Below are 14,075 nucleotides of genomic sequence, written 5' to 3'. Positions count from 1 at the left end.
ATGGTGGCACGGTGCACAAAAGGGCTATAGCTCAAAATCACACTCGAAGCAAGCTTCAAGCAACCATACGTCGTGCACACAATCTGCGGAATGCAGTAAAAGATATGTTGTGAATGTGGCGCTTATAATGCGACATAAAGTTCAGTAAATGTACGAAAATGGCATTAGCACAGCCATTTGATGTGAACCTCTGGCTCTTTGCTCATTCATTTTCGCTCGGCGACAATTTGTGTGTTGTGTCTGCGTGTGTGCAGCAAATTCTAAAGCAATTCTCTCGCACAACACTTACATTGTAAAAGTGCACCAGCAAAAGAGGCAACCGAGCTGAGAACCATTGTTCGCTCATTTATCTTGGCCTCGAATCGTTGCGTGCAAATGGTACCAATGGATTCTACCGCTTTTTTTTCCACTCACCCTTTTTATCTTCATTCCACACTTCCGCACCGGATGGAAAACTGCACAATAACTATAAAAATGCGAAAAACACACCGAACATCAGCCGAATAAATGAATGGGGTGATTGTTGTCATTTTTGTGCTCGTTTTCCGCTTGTAATGCCTTTATAATGCGTTTTATGCGTACATCTTCTCTCCGTGTCTCGCTTCTCTTTTCCTCTCCCTTTCTCTGGGTCCTTCAGTTTTACTACATGGTAACTCAGTTGAATGAAATTGTACCCGCCGACATTTTTCTATAACACTTATCTTCCACTCAAAAGCCCACAGACACATGATGGTTACATTTTAAGTAATTATAACAATATTTCCTTCTCATTTTAACCGCTTCAATCCTGCTTTATTTCTCTTCAAAACTGCTGCATTTTTATAATACTCACACACCATATTCCATTCGCAATTTCTTTTTGGCCATGTTCAAAATCATACCGATCACTTCATTTCCCATTCATTCAATTTATTTCGAAATTGATTCATACTTCTTTCTTTAATGAATATTTCATCAGTTCTTTGAACATGTTCATGCGATTTAAATTGAATATACGGTTTCGCTCGTTTGAATTGTGTTCATTCATCGATTCACAATCAAAGTGCATGAGGACAATTTTTCCGGTTCTTAAACACTGCGTTAAAAAACATTGGTGAAGTTTTTACTCGGATTTGTTCTCCATTTCTTGTTCTTGCTCCCTATCTCCCTATTCGCCTACCTGAGCTATCACGTTCCGTGCTTCATCTGATGAAATGTAAATAAGTGCAGAGCATGAATTCAATGATAAAATACGAGAAGCCATTTGTCGTACGGTCGAATGCGGCGGTGAACTCGAGCACATGATATTTTAATTGAAGTCATTTCCAATCCATGTACAAAAGAAAACTAAACACACTGTAACTACCTTATTTTTCGCAATGGATTTTATAAAACACATTTTCCTTTAATATTTATTGCACATTTTTATTGGCTTGTCACAAGTTCGACGAGAGGAAAAAAGAAATTGAAAATAATTGACAAATGTCTGCCTGTTGCTGACTTTTATTATTGTTTAATCTAATTTATGGAAGAGAAAAACTGCATCACACACACACAATCGAAAGTCATTAAGCAAAAACATGAGACAATGAGAATGTGCGACACCAGTAATAGCATACAAAAAATCAATAAATTTTTATGGCGGCGAACAATTAATGATATTATTGGCGCTTGTTTCTCTCTCTCTCTCACACACTCACTGTGTAAATATAGTTTTAACAGTTGTTGTAATTTCGAATCGCGTGCGCGAACCAGAATGGTTTCCGTTTTAATTGAAACGCTGACCGGGTAGTGCTGGAATTCACTGCTTGAAAATTTATCGCGATAAGTATAATTAAATGAAGCACAATAAAAACATTGTGCTGTACCATGTAAAAGCTCTTCACAGTAGAAATAGCATGTTTGAGCGGTATTTCATTGTGCATTTGTTTGCTTTCAATTCAGAAATCTTTTGAATCAACGAGCTGTTTTTTTTCGGTTTTCATTACTAAAAAAAATGGAATGAATGAAGATGAAAAAAAAAAATTGGGATGGGGAAAAACATTAATTCAGTTTAATAGAGAGTGATTCAACGGAGTTTGTTGATTTTGATACGATTTCACACATAATAAAAAACCAATTAATTCGACTTTATTGTTCCATGTTGTTTTTCATTCTTCCTTTTTAGTATGAAGTGATATCGGGATTTTGTAGCGCAACAAAGGAATACTGCCCACCTGGACCACGTAAATTTATAAATAACAATCATTTAATTGAACTATGCTCTTGCAATATATTTTAATTTGATTAAAAATTTTCGCACAGCTGGCTCACCTGGGCATCATGGGGCAAAAGGTATGTGTATTTTTTTCGAATGGAAAATGTTCACATTTTAGTATGATCATTTGGAGAACTGGTTGATTCACCGGAATTATTATATGTAGGTTATCGAGGTGATATTGGAATGCCGGGGCCGCCAGGAAGAGAGGGCCCAATTGGACCAAGAGGACCTAAAGGGTAAGTATTCGCTGATATTATTGCCACCGCTCAATTTCATTCATAATTTATCTTTCGCATTTTTAACGACCATATGCCCTGTGGTACACACAGAATGCCAGGATCGCCAGGTAATTGCAACATTTTTCCATTCATTAACATAATAAATGGATTATTATCGAAGAATGCGTTCTTTTTTGAAAATTATTTCAAATATTTCACCATTATTTAAGGTTTGGATGGTCGTGATGGTATTCCAGGCGAGCCTGGCTTAGACGGAGTACCAGGTTTGTATTTTGTTCATATTTTTCCACTTTCCGTCCAAACAAATTCAATTAAATCATTTTGCATTGAACAAGCGCCAATTTTCCGAGTTGAAAATTATTTGGAACATTTTTGAAAAAAAATTGGTTTGGCTTTGGTTGTAGAATAAAAAAAAACTTTTCATTCACCAAAATCAATTAGTTTCAATTTGGCAGGAAAAAAAATGTCACTGGATTCCGTTCCACATTGATTCGTAATTAACTTTTAAAACCGAGCGGATTTTGTGTCACGTATCCAAACTAAAACTATTTTTGTCGTTTTGTTTGAACAACTGCATTTTTCAGGACGAGCTGGCGCCGATGGAATTCCTGGCAAAGACGGTCGAGATGGAACACCAGGTTGAAAATGAATAACGAAACTTATGTCCATATTTCGGTCCAACGAAAAAAAATCGTTCAAAATGCTAAACAAATAGATGAGTTTGTTAAAGCATTTCCATAAAATGCAAGAACTTTCTGCCCGAAAGTAATTTGTTATTGAACGGTTTGCATGGCCCGGAAATATGGATTTTATTCTGTAGTTGATTCGAAGCATATTTCTATCATGATCGTGTGTCGTATTCAATGAATTTGTGACCCGAATTTATTTGTCTCCGTTTGTTGCAGGTGCGAATGGGAAAAATGGCATCGATGGAAAAGACGGTAAGAGACTGTTCTGGTGTATTTTGTACAAATAATAGTCAAATATAACAATGTATGTGTGCGCGTTCAAATCACATTCACTCTGTATCTGCCTAATAAATTAAATTCCGAAAAAGCAATAACGTTTCCATTCACCAGTGGTTGGCCATTTTGATTAGAACCACTTTTCTCAGAAATGTAAACATTTCGTTGCTGTATAAACGCAAATTGGGAGATGGAAAATTCGATTCTGGAACATCGCTGTATATCCAATAGTAGCCAAAAATTCGAATTCAAATTCGAAATCGCACGTATGCAATTGTAATTAAAATTGAATTACGGAAATGTATTTGCGATACAGAGCGATTGAGAGCGTGATACGTATATATATATATTCGTTTTGGCACAACCAAATCACAAATTTACGACTCACATCAATCTGTTTGTCATTTCGGGTGTATTGAATCCATCAGATTGACGTTAGGCATGTTATTTTACACCTAGATTCAATTTTTGGAAATTGGTGCACGCTCATTCATCGCATGCGATGTCTCATTCAATTTTATCGAAATAATGTGTCAATTGTGTTTATTCATTCGTCTGACTAGATTTTTTTCTTGACTTGAGCACCCAACACCAACACTTAAGCATTTTTGTACTCATGTACCAACGCACATCACATCCTACGTGGCGCACAAAAAATTATTATCAATGGCCAACGGAACATTGTTTCTCGTCGATTCACTTCGAAAATGTCAAATTAACGTTGAATTTTATTTATTATGATTTTATTTGATTAGGTTTTATCTCTGAAAGGCATTTGGGCGCGACGAGGACGGCCACACCAATGCCGTTACGCACCAATAGCACGTGCGCCAGAATTTTTTCGGCAAACGCGTTCCTCTATCCTAATGGAGAACAAAAGTTTGCCTATTATCAACATTCAATTAGGAATTATTTCTTGTCATGCCGCAGTTTTTTTCGCTCTCTCTCTCTCTCTCTCTTGGGCTCTGCGCCGTGCGATACCAAACAGCCGATACAGTTTATCGGATATCATTATCGCCACATTTAAGAGCCTTTTAAGAGTTTTGATGGGGCCGTTTGCCATGGCTGTGCCACTGCCGATGATATTGATTGTAATGCTATCGCTATACCGCGAAACATAATAATCTTGGGTCACGAAAAACATATTATTACATTTCTCTCAAAAGTGTGTGTATATCAGCCAAATGGAGGGGATTTGTGTATTTCGTGACCGAATATGGGATCAGGTTTTCTTTTTGTTTCTGCTCGCTCGTTCTTTTTTTTCTCTCTCTTCATTTCTCATCTGTGTATTTTTGCCTCATTATTTTGGTGCCATCGGAAGTTTGACAACGACTAGACAAACTTTTTCATTTTGGGGCTGAATGCATGTGTGATGTGTCAATCGCAATGCATCCAAGCCTGTCATCATGCACGCACTTTTCCAGCACTTTTTTTTCGCCACCGCTATGCGGGAAGTTGGAAAAAGTTTTGCGCTCGCATTATACCAACGTGCTGGGATCAATATCAACGTAAACATGCCAATTCTTTGTTTGAACGCTTCATTCGCAAGAGGTGAACCAAAAATACATATTCGGCAATGCGAAAACCACCACGAAACAAATAGTTCTGTGTATCGAATTTTCGTAAGCATAATTGAACACAATGTGATATTGCGTGCATTTTGATTTATTCTCCGTCCCATTTTTCCGGCAGGCCTCCAACCGCGAAAATTTCGTTTGCTTTTTTCTTTAAATTTGATGTTCAATTTTCGAACGTTTGATCTGGATTCCACGAACGGCTTCGAAAACAGATTCAAAAATACACAGGTAATGCCTCCTCGATAGACACATAGCAACAAAATCAAAGTGAATTCGATTCAGATGCTTCAGAAACATTCATGGTGAAACGTGTCCAAGCACCAAACCGAAAAAGAAGAAGACGACGACGAAGAAGCAAAAGCTTATTTCGAGAGGCACACAGCGAAATAAAAATGTCGAAACGACGTCGACAAGGAGAAATAAACATTACATAAACACCTCGAATAGATAGCTTCTCAGTTCGATCAACCCTTTTTCTCCCTCCATCGACGTGAAATGAAAATGAAACGTGAAAGATTATCCATAATGCGAAACAGTGACCCGACGAATTAACTTTGTGTCACCGCTTCATGATGGATTCAACACCACGAATTAATTAAATTTCAAGTATTTGCCATACATAGATCTATGAAGTTGTATTACAGTGTCAACTGTTTTTTTATCTGTTGTGAACGGATTATGGATTACGTTGTCTTTTGCTTCCCTATATTCGTCCACTGTATGCGTGTGTCTGTTTTTCTCTCTTCAACGTTTGCTTTTCTGATGTCGGAAAAGAATGTCATGGAAATGGTAATGGAAATTGGAATAACAAAACATGTACGCGAACACACAGACACACGGAATGTTTTTCGTTTTAAAAATTATCTCTTCAATTTTCTTGTGTGTATGTGTGTTGATGTCTGCAAAATGGATGAGATAATCCGGCAGTATGGTCTCGCAAGAAATGTCGGCATACTTTTACGGTATTGTTCTTTCGGAATTTTATTTCGAGATGGGACAGAGAGAGAGTGAGAGAGAGAGAGAGCGAGACCGAATTCCTGAGGTTTTAATCTCATCGAAAATTTATCATAATCCACATAAATTCATTAAAAACTTTTGTCGCATTTGTTATAATAGGGTGGTTTGGTTTTTCTTTTCCATCGTTTAGGTAAGGATGGTCCACAAGGTCCACAGGGTCCGCCCGGATTGCCTGGCGAACGCGGTAAGTAATCCCATTACAATTTCACTTGAAAATTATTGCATCATTATAACTATCAAACCGAATTAATAAAATTCATTTGCGTAAACGCCACGTTTGGTTTGCAACGGTTCGTGAATGGGCTCAATTGCAATCGATTGTATTGTAAACATGGAATTTGCATCGAATCACAACCAAAACAAAAAAAAATGCCGACAAGAAATTTATATCGGCGATAACAGTTTGAATGGCATATTCAGGGCAGATGTACGGCATAGAAAATGACCGTCATTAAAAAGAACAACATCGAATTATCACATAATTATATGAAAATGGTTCGGTACGGAACCGGAACGGTTAATGACTCAACTATTAAGACTAGCAAACAAGACATTATTTATTGTCAAAAGTAAAATATAACCCTGAAAATGGCAATTATTGTCGAAAGCTCAAGGGGGATGAATATTCACGTTGTACGTTTATGGTATAAAATTCTCTAAAATGCACATAACTTTTTTTTCTTTCTTTTCGACGAAATGAACGCACAGAAAATTCGAGCATGACCTCAATTTGTTTGCTTCAAAGAAAAATACGAAACTTATTTGCAAACACGTAATCTCATTTGCGCCTAGGGGCATTTCTCACGAAAAGAATGAATGCATTCTTATAAATTTTAAAAAATTTCTTCCATCCGGTCCAATTCGATCAATTTTAATCAATTCGTGTAAATAAATGTTCATTTATACTGAACTTGTGTTCTAGATGTGGGTTTTGGTGGATCTCAAGGATCGTTTGGAACTGCTCCCGGTTCTGAAAGTGGATCTTCAGGATGGGCCAGGGCATTGTCAAACCGGATCTGATCCATCCTGGGGATCCACCAAAACCCACTTCCAGAATCGGGAGCAGTTCTGAACGATCCTTGAGATCCACTAAAACCTACTTCCAGAACACTTTTATTCAAGCAATATCGTCATTTCAGTACATTTTCTTACAATTTCAATAAAAAAGAAGAAATAATAGACATTTTTGCACATTTTCTCAATTTTTTTGTTTGAGAAATGCCCCTAGATTTGCGCTGAGGCTTTCAAAAGATGTTTACTGAAAATATTATTGCGGCCTTGGCGCAAAACTCGAACTGGTGTAATCCAAGCATTGGAAACCGACCCGGGCTCCAAACAGAGGCGATTGTGTGTGTGCTCGTGCATAAACTCAACGTAATATCTATTTTTAATTGACTTTGAATGTATTGAATTCGATTCCGCTGAATCGGAATATTTCATCGATATCAAAAGCGAGAGAGCAAGAGATGCGGGATCCCTTGATTTTTGTTCCGTTTTTGTTGTTCTTTCAGTTTTGGTGTAGTTCATTAATTAACAAGCAGCAGAAATAGACGAGAAAAAACGGCCATATCGCCATTTTCAGTGCTCTCATCGAATTGCCTCAATCACTCATCATACACATACATACACAAACAAACACTCTCACTATCTGCCCCTCATCCAAATTTCGAGAATCGTTTGCAATTCGATTTTCTTGTAAATATCCGAAACCCATGTTGTTTGCTGGGTTTGAATTGCGAGAACAAAGGCATTTCAGTGTTCGCATGTATTTGCGAATGTGCAATAAATGTGTCAGTAGACACAATCGAAATAAACTATGGAAATCAATCAAGTTGAAATTATATTGATCATATCATTCGATTCGTGTGTCGATGTGTGTGTGTGTGTGTGTTTGTATAGAAGTACAAAACGTTCTATTGATTTTCGATTTAACCATCTTAGTCAATACGCTTTGTACAATCTTTTGCACTCGCGTTGATCGTCGAACCGATTGCGTTGTGCGTGGTGTTGCGGGAAACGAGGACCAGAGGTGTATAGTGAGTTGAGAGTAGGGGAGACAAGAGTGAGAAGCGATGGCGTTGCTACGAACAGAGGCGAGAATTGCAAAAACGGAATAACACAGAAAAGTAAAACTGATTTTATGTTCGTTGGCCATAAAATAAACATGACAAAAGATCATCGTATTCACCGTGGTCTTACACAAACATGCCACGAACCAATCTTATAATTCTAAATAAATTCAATGCTCGTCAGTGAGTATACTTGGGCATTCCGTAAAAAATTGCTTTCATTTCCCCCAACAAACACACATATATACGCAACAGAGCGCGGGCGGGTGGGCACGCACAAACATACACCAAACGTGATGCAATCGAATGAAAAAATCACGAAAAAAGAAAGAGTAACGATAAATCCGGGTTCAATATGTTTGCCGTGGAAAATATCGACTTAAACATCGAATGTGAGATAGTAATAAAAAAAAAGTGCACCGCATATATAAAGATGTGAGCAAACGGATGGACAGACGAACGAACGAACGAACGAATGGATGGAAAGGAAAGTCTCTATATTAGCTGACATCGACAGAATTTTCAGCTGGTGTTTACACGATAAATTCTAATTCCGAATTGGAATGTACTCGGGGCATAATAATGGTTGGGCCCGTGTGTATTTATGAACTAAGCACGCACCGACAGTTCGCTGTTTGTGTTTGTATGTATGTATGTGTGTGTGTGTGTGTGTGTCGCAGCAGTTATACGATTACCATAATAGGTTAATTTCGAATATACTCCAAACTCAAACGCTGTTGAAACATGGAACAAGCCAATGAACAGAAGCAATACCACTGACACATTACAACAAATTTGCTCCAATGAGAGATGCCATCAGTCCGCCGAGAACCGTGACTGCTTAGCGAAATACACACACAAAAAACACGAAGAACAAGAGAGAAAAAAAGGCGGAAGCCACTTGCCGAATGAAGCAGATTTCCTCTTCGACACGTAAAATGAAAAGAATTTTTGAATACACACACGGAGTGAGAGAGAGAGAGAGAAAGAGAGAGAACTGTGAGACTGCGACCAGAGACACACAAGTGTATAAAAGAAAAATGTTTGTCTGACGTAGTGCAACGGCACCATCTGAATTGAATCACAACGACAAAATGCATCTATTCCGTGTCGTTTCGGTTGGGATTTGCTCATGACGCTTCTTTTTATTCGGCCGCTGTTTATATCACGAAATTTAAAGAATAAACAACGTAGAGTGAACGTGTTTGTTGACCATTTTACTGGCGCAAACCTTCACATTTGTTCTTCATTTCGCTTGTATCTGCATACCCATGTTTCTCTCTTCGGTTTTTTTTTGTTTTCTTCATTCAGTTGTCCCTGTGTGCTCGCTGTTCTTTTTATTTGAGCATGTTCTGCTCATTCTTAAGCATAATTTATTCATTTACAGAGGATCGGCCGGTTTGCGGGGAGAGACCAGACCTATCACATACCGTGTAATTCACCACAATGGAAATCATTTGAACGATTACACGATAACATTATACCGCATTCACGGTGATTTTGCACAGACGCTAAAGCCGCTAGAAAGAAAGCTCGGATACATGTACATCTGTCAATATAAACATTTTTTTCTCTTTTTTTTCTTTGCTTTTTCGGGAACATCGGGGAGATATAATATGTGTTTGTCGAATCGTTGTGTTGCAACATGGCATTTCGTATTCAATATTCTTGATCCAGATTTCCATATTTGTGTATCAGACACGATGCGAAATCGTTTGTTTTATTTTCCATTTTTTTTAGCTCTGTTTACTTCTTCCCGAACTAAGCGCGACTTGATACAACAGCAGAAGAACAACAATAAAAAGTACTTGCTTTTTATTGTTGTTCTTCTGCTGTTGTATCAAGTCGCGCTTAGTTCGGCTAATACGTGCAAACAGCTCATCCTGAGCAATCCATTGCATATCTGAAAGACAATCGACACACGACAACTGAATAGCATATGCCACCTGGGCCCGTGCAAATACATTAAGAAAACAATATATGGATGTTATAATCGTATGCATTTATTTGTCATCATAACGATATAAATACGACACTCGGTGTTGTTCCAGATTTTGTTAACATACTTTGTTCGTTTTACTATGTTTTTTCTTTCTCTCTCGAGCTGTTCTCATCTAACGTGTGCACGCGTGGCCTTTCTTTCTGTTTTCGAAATATTCAAACGCTTCGAGGATGTTGAAGATGCATATAGTGTGCTGTCTATGTAACTGAGATTTAAACAGACAACACAGCTTTGTCTTATTGTCGAAGCATATTACGAAGGGAGAAAAATATTGTCGTCTTTGAATTGATTTGAATTTATTTGTATAGCACACTTGTATTTTCTACTGGGTCTCGTTTTTTATCGTTCGTTCGTTCATGTATCGTGTTGAACTTTTTTGCTTCTTGGTTTTTGCTCGATTTTATTTTTGCATCGTCAAAAGCTCGTTTTACATGAATTTAACTATGTAAAACATTGATTTGAGAGATTTTCATTGAATATTCTCGTTTCCTTTGCTTGCACACACTGCTGTCTTTTCTCCGGTTTCATTTTTTCATTCCGATTCGTTCCAATTTCAATGAATTGCATGGAATTATATTGACATAATGTCTCATAAATTTTAAGTCGGATTAACTAATAAATCTGTTTGGCATTGTGACAATAAAAGTCCCGTTGAATTCACGCTGCAAACGGCAGCACACATATTGACATAAATAATTAAAGACTTTATAAGCGTTATTCAAACGCAAGGGAGGGAGAATGAAAGAGATAGAGAGAATATTTTAATATACAAGTACCTGTCGATGTTTCAGAGATTTTGATTCGCTCGTATGCAGTGAGACATTGTGAGTGCCTTTCGATTTGATGAACAGTACAACATTTCGTTTGCATTGGAGTGGCGGGGAATGGGTGAAGTGTAATAGGTTTTTGAAATGATTTAAAGCTCTATTTAACGGATGAATTTCCTCGACTTATAATTAAATCGACGTTGATGAATGGATGCGCCCGTTTCGATTTTGAAGCCATCATTTAACCCATTTTACTCTTCTTTTGGAACCCAGCGATTGCTGAGCTGCACTCGCAATCCGTGTATCGATTACAGAACACACACACACACTCACACACACACCGATTCGAATGAACTGTAAATTGGCAATAACAAGAAAAAATGGCTCAATAAACATTAACAACGATATTCAAGCTCAGACGAGATGAGATTGAGAGCAAAATCGACTGCACTGACCAAAAAAAAGAAGAGGCGAAACGAATTAAAATTTAGCCGGTGTACAATTGTCGAAAAGCATTTTATCGTTTCTCACCCTCCCCCTCGCGCTCTCTCTCACTCACTCACTGAATCGTTGTTGTTGGACGAGAGTGCGGCATTATGCGGTGTTACAATGTAAATTGAACGACGAAAAGCATTTTGGTAGATAATAAATTTCCGAAAACTAGCGCCAAGCTTAAAGAGTCATTTCGACTATTTACTCAGCAAAGCACACACACACACACACAAACGGTATGAACGAGCTGGAAAAAAAGGCATACACTTTGCTAAGCCAACACAATAATAATCGAAATAATCGCTTTGGTGCGCGGGAATGTCGCAGGTATATATTACCATATTGTGTGTAGTGAGGATGCTGTTGCGCTTTCATTTAAATCGCAAATGTTGGTGACGATGTTTGTTGGTGCTTTTATGCCCAAACACAATATAATTTAATACCGGACAATGAAAAAAAGACAAGCGATGAAAATGGGATTTAAATTCGGTGTTTATTTCCACAATGTAAATGCTTGGGGAAACGAATGCTGGCTACTGGCGTCGCCATTGCCGCTGTTATTGCCACCGTCGTTGAAAATCTCTTTCTCCCGTCTCATGCTCTTTTCTCGCTCCAAAAAGCTTTCAAATATCCCAGCATAATATGCTAAACCAGCCAAAAACAACACCATCCACCAGTGCAATGCAAATTCGCACTGCATACGTAATGCTACCAACTCATTTTCGCGAAAAATTAGTAGTACCTTACCATCTTTATCATAAAAATCAGTATGCTGCTCGAAAAATCAGTATAAAAATCAGTATAGGCCAAAAAATACTTGAATTCAAGTGAAATTCAGATGAAATAGAAAAATTTTATTAAAAAAATAGTTCAAAATGTCTTTAAACTGATGATCTTAGCTATTCGGGATCATCGAAATCATTTTACCGGGACTTTGGTTTGGCTTTGGTTTTGTTTTTTTGAAATTGTTTTGTTTCTTGGGTAGAGATTTTATTCAAAACGCGAATTATCCAATGACAGCGGAATTCGGTGCATATAAATTTCATATTAGATTGATCAATTAAAATTGACTTCAAAGTTTTGATTTGATCAAAGGAGAGCAGAACTTAAATTCGTGCACATCTTGTTTGGATATTTTCTTTGCGGAATCTCAAAATTGGCGTTCCTGGAAAAAATAGCACATATTTGATTAAATTGGAAACATTTTCAAAAGGGCTCGAAAATCTCTACCCATTTAGATTCTGCAAATAGTTTCTTTACTTTCCATTTATTTACTTTATACTACAATATATATTTTAAAAAATCCTTTTTTTTCTGTAAATCGCCGAAATTCCGAATAAAATTTGATGGAATGTTGAAAATCAGTATAAATCAGTACGCAAGTCAAAAAATCAGTATAGATACTGAATTCAGTATACTGATTTTTCTGGCCAAAAATCAGTATGATACTGAAAAAATCAGTACAGTTGGTAGCATTATTAGCATACGACTCAATTTCATTCTCAATGAATTGTATTTATAAATAGTCATGTGCGCGGCTTTCTTAAATTACAAATTCTAATTATCCATTTATCATTTCGCATTTAGCCTGATTTGGCGCCTCGGTATTTATGTATATTCTGTCGTTTTTAATTCATCGCTCACTTTGTATGTGCGTTTGCCGTAATTTATTTTCCGATGTTTTCGCACCGTCACAATTTCGACATTTTTTTCAAATCAGATCTCTCTCTCTCTCTCCATTCTCCTCCTGCAAGCTCTCCATGTGTACTTCGGAGAAGCTAAACGAGATTTCCATTTTAAACAATATTGAAAGAAAAATAAAATTATTTACTAGTTCATTGTGTGTGTGTATTTGTCTCGATTTGAACGCACTTGCTTCTGCTCCAGCGCTTCATTTGCATTGTCAACATTTCGGCAGGCATAATTTATGAAGGGTCTCCGCTTGAATTGAAAATCTCATGCGAAACGAGTAATTTTTCGTGTTTTACTCTGTGCTGTTCTTGTTGGGAATTGTACACTTCTGCAACGATTCCGCTCAGATGTGCTGACGTTGTTATTGTTGCTGTTGTTGGTATCCAATGTGTGTGTGTCAAACGTTATTTGCGGCCAATTGCAAAATTAATAGTCAAACGAAATATCATAATGTATACATTGTTTCGTTGCACACGTAAACACAAACTGAAAATGGTTTATTTCAGCGCGATTCCCAATTCCAAGTCGACTTTATACACAGTCCGTTTATTTTATATTTATCCGGATCGCTCTTTCGTAAATTATGGTTTAAAATGTAATTGCCGAATGTTTTGCATACATTGAGGCATGCTGCAGCGACACGATTCGATGTGGAAACGCATGCTGTTTGGCCACTGGGATTCACCGACATGCAGCGCAATACACAGCACATTTTTGTTTATATTTGGTTATGCTGAACGCTGGTTGTGCTTCATCAATTTTCAAACCGATCTTGTTTTTTTGTTGTTCGGGTGCAAATGTGACCGAATACAGCCTCACATTGCCGCTTGATATTTAATTCATTGATTTATTGATAGAAAAACGACCATTTAACTAGTCAACGATGAGCCGTTAAGCGACGAAGCGAAAGTTGAAAAATTCAGAATCAATTTGAATTAATGGATTTACACTAACAGCACAGAGCGCACGCAAATATTTACGACCGCCAAACATATACGAAACGAACACAGCTCGTG

The 14,075-nt window shown here is 37.4% G+C and overlaps 1 protein-coding gene across 1 annotated transcript in view; it reads left to right on the top strand.

Annotated features, from left to right (window-relative positions):
- LOC129577050 (uncharacterized) overlaps positions 1-14,075 on the top strand; it is a 45,793-nt gene that overhangs the window by 20,155 nt on the left and 11,563 nt on the right. Inside the window, exons 4-11 of the mRNA XM_055463466.1 lie at positions 2,147-2,204; positions 2,284-2,313; positions 2,403-2,475; positions 2,569-2,585; positions 2,688-2,741; positions 3,063-3,116; positions 3,384-3,419; positions 6,168-6,221. Coding sequence (XP_055319441.1) covers positions 2,147-2,204; positions 2,284-2,313; positions 2,403-2,475; positions 2,569-2,585; positions 2,688-2,741; positions 3,063-3,116; positions 3,384-3,419; positions 6,168-6,221 — 376 coding nt within the window. The remainder of the gene's footprint in view (positions 1-2,146; positions 2,205-2,283; positions 2,314-2,402; positions 2,476-2,568; positions 2,586-2,687; positions 2,742-3,062; positions 3,117-3,383; positions 3,420-6,167; positions 6,222-14,075) is intronic.

Source organism: Sitodiplosis mosellana, unplaced genomic scaffold, assembly GCF_009176505.1.
Source record: "Sitodiplosis mosellana isolate CC-2019 unplaced genomic scaffold, AAFC_SMos_1.0 Smas_scaffold_6197, whole genome shotgun sequence".
Taxonomy (NCBI): domain Eukaryota; kingdom Metazoa; phylum Arthropoda; class Insecta; order Diptera; family Cecidomyiidae; genus Sitodiplosis; species Sitodiplosis mosellana.
The sequence above is the reverse complement of the archived record's forward strand: the minus strand, read 5'-3'. Positions and strand labels throughout refer to the sequence as shown.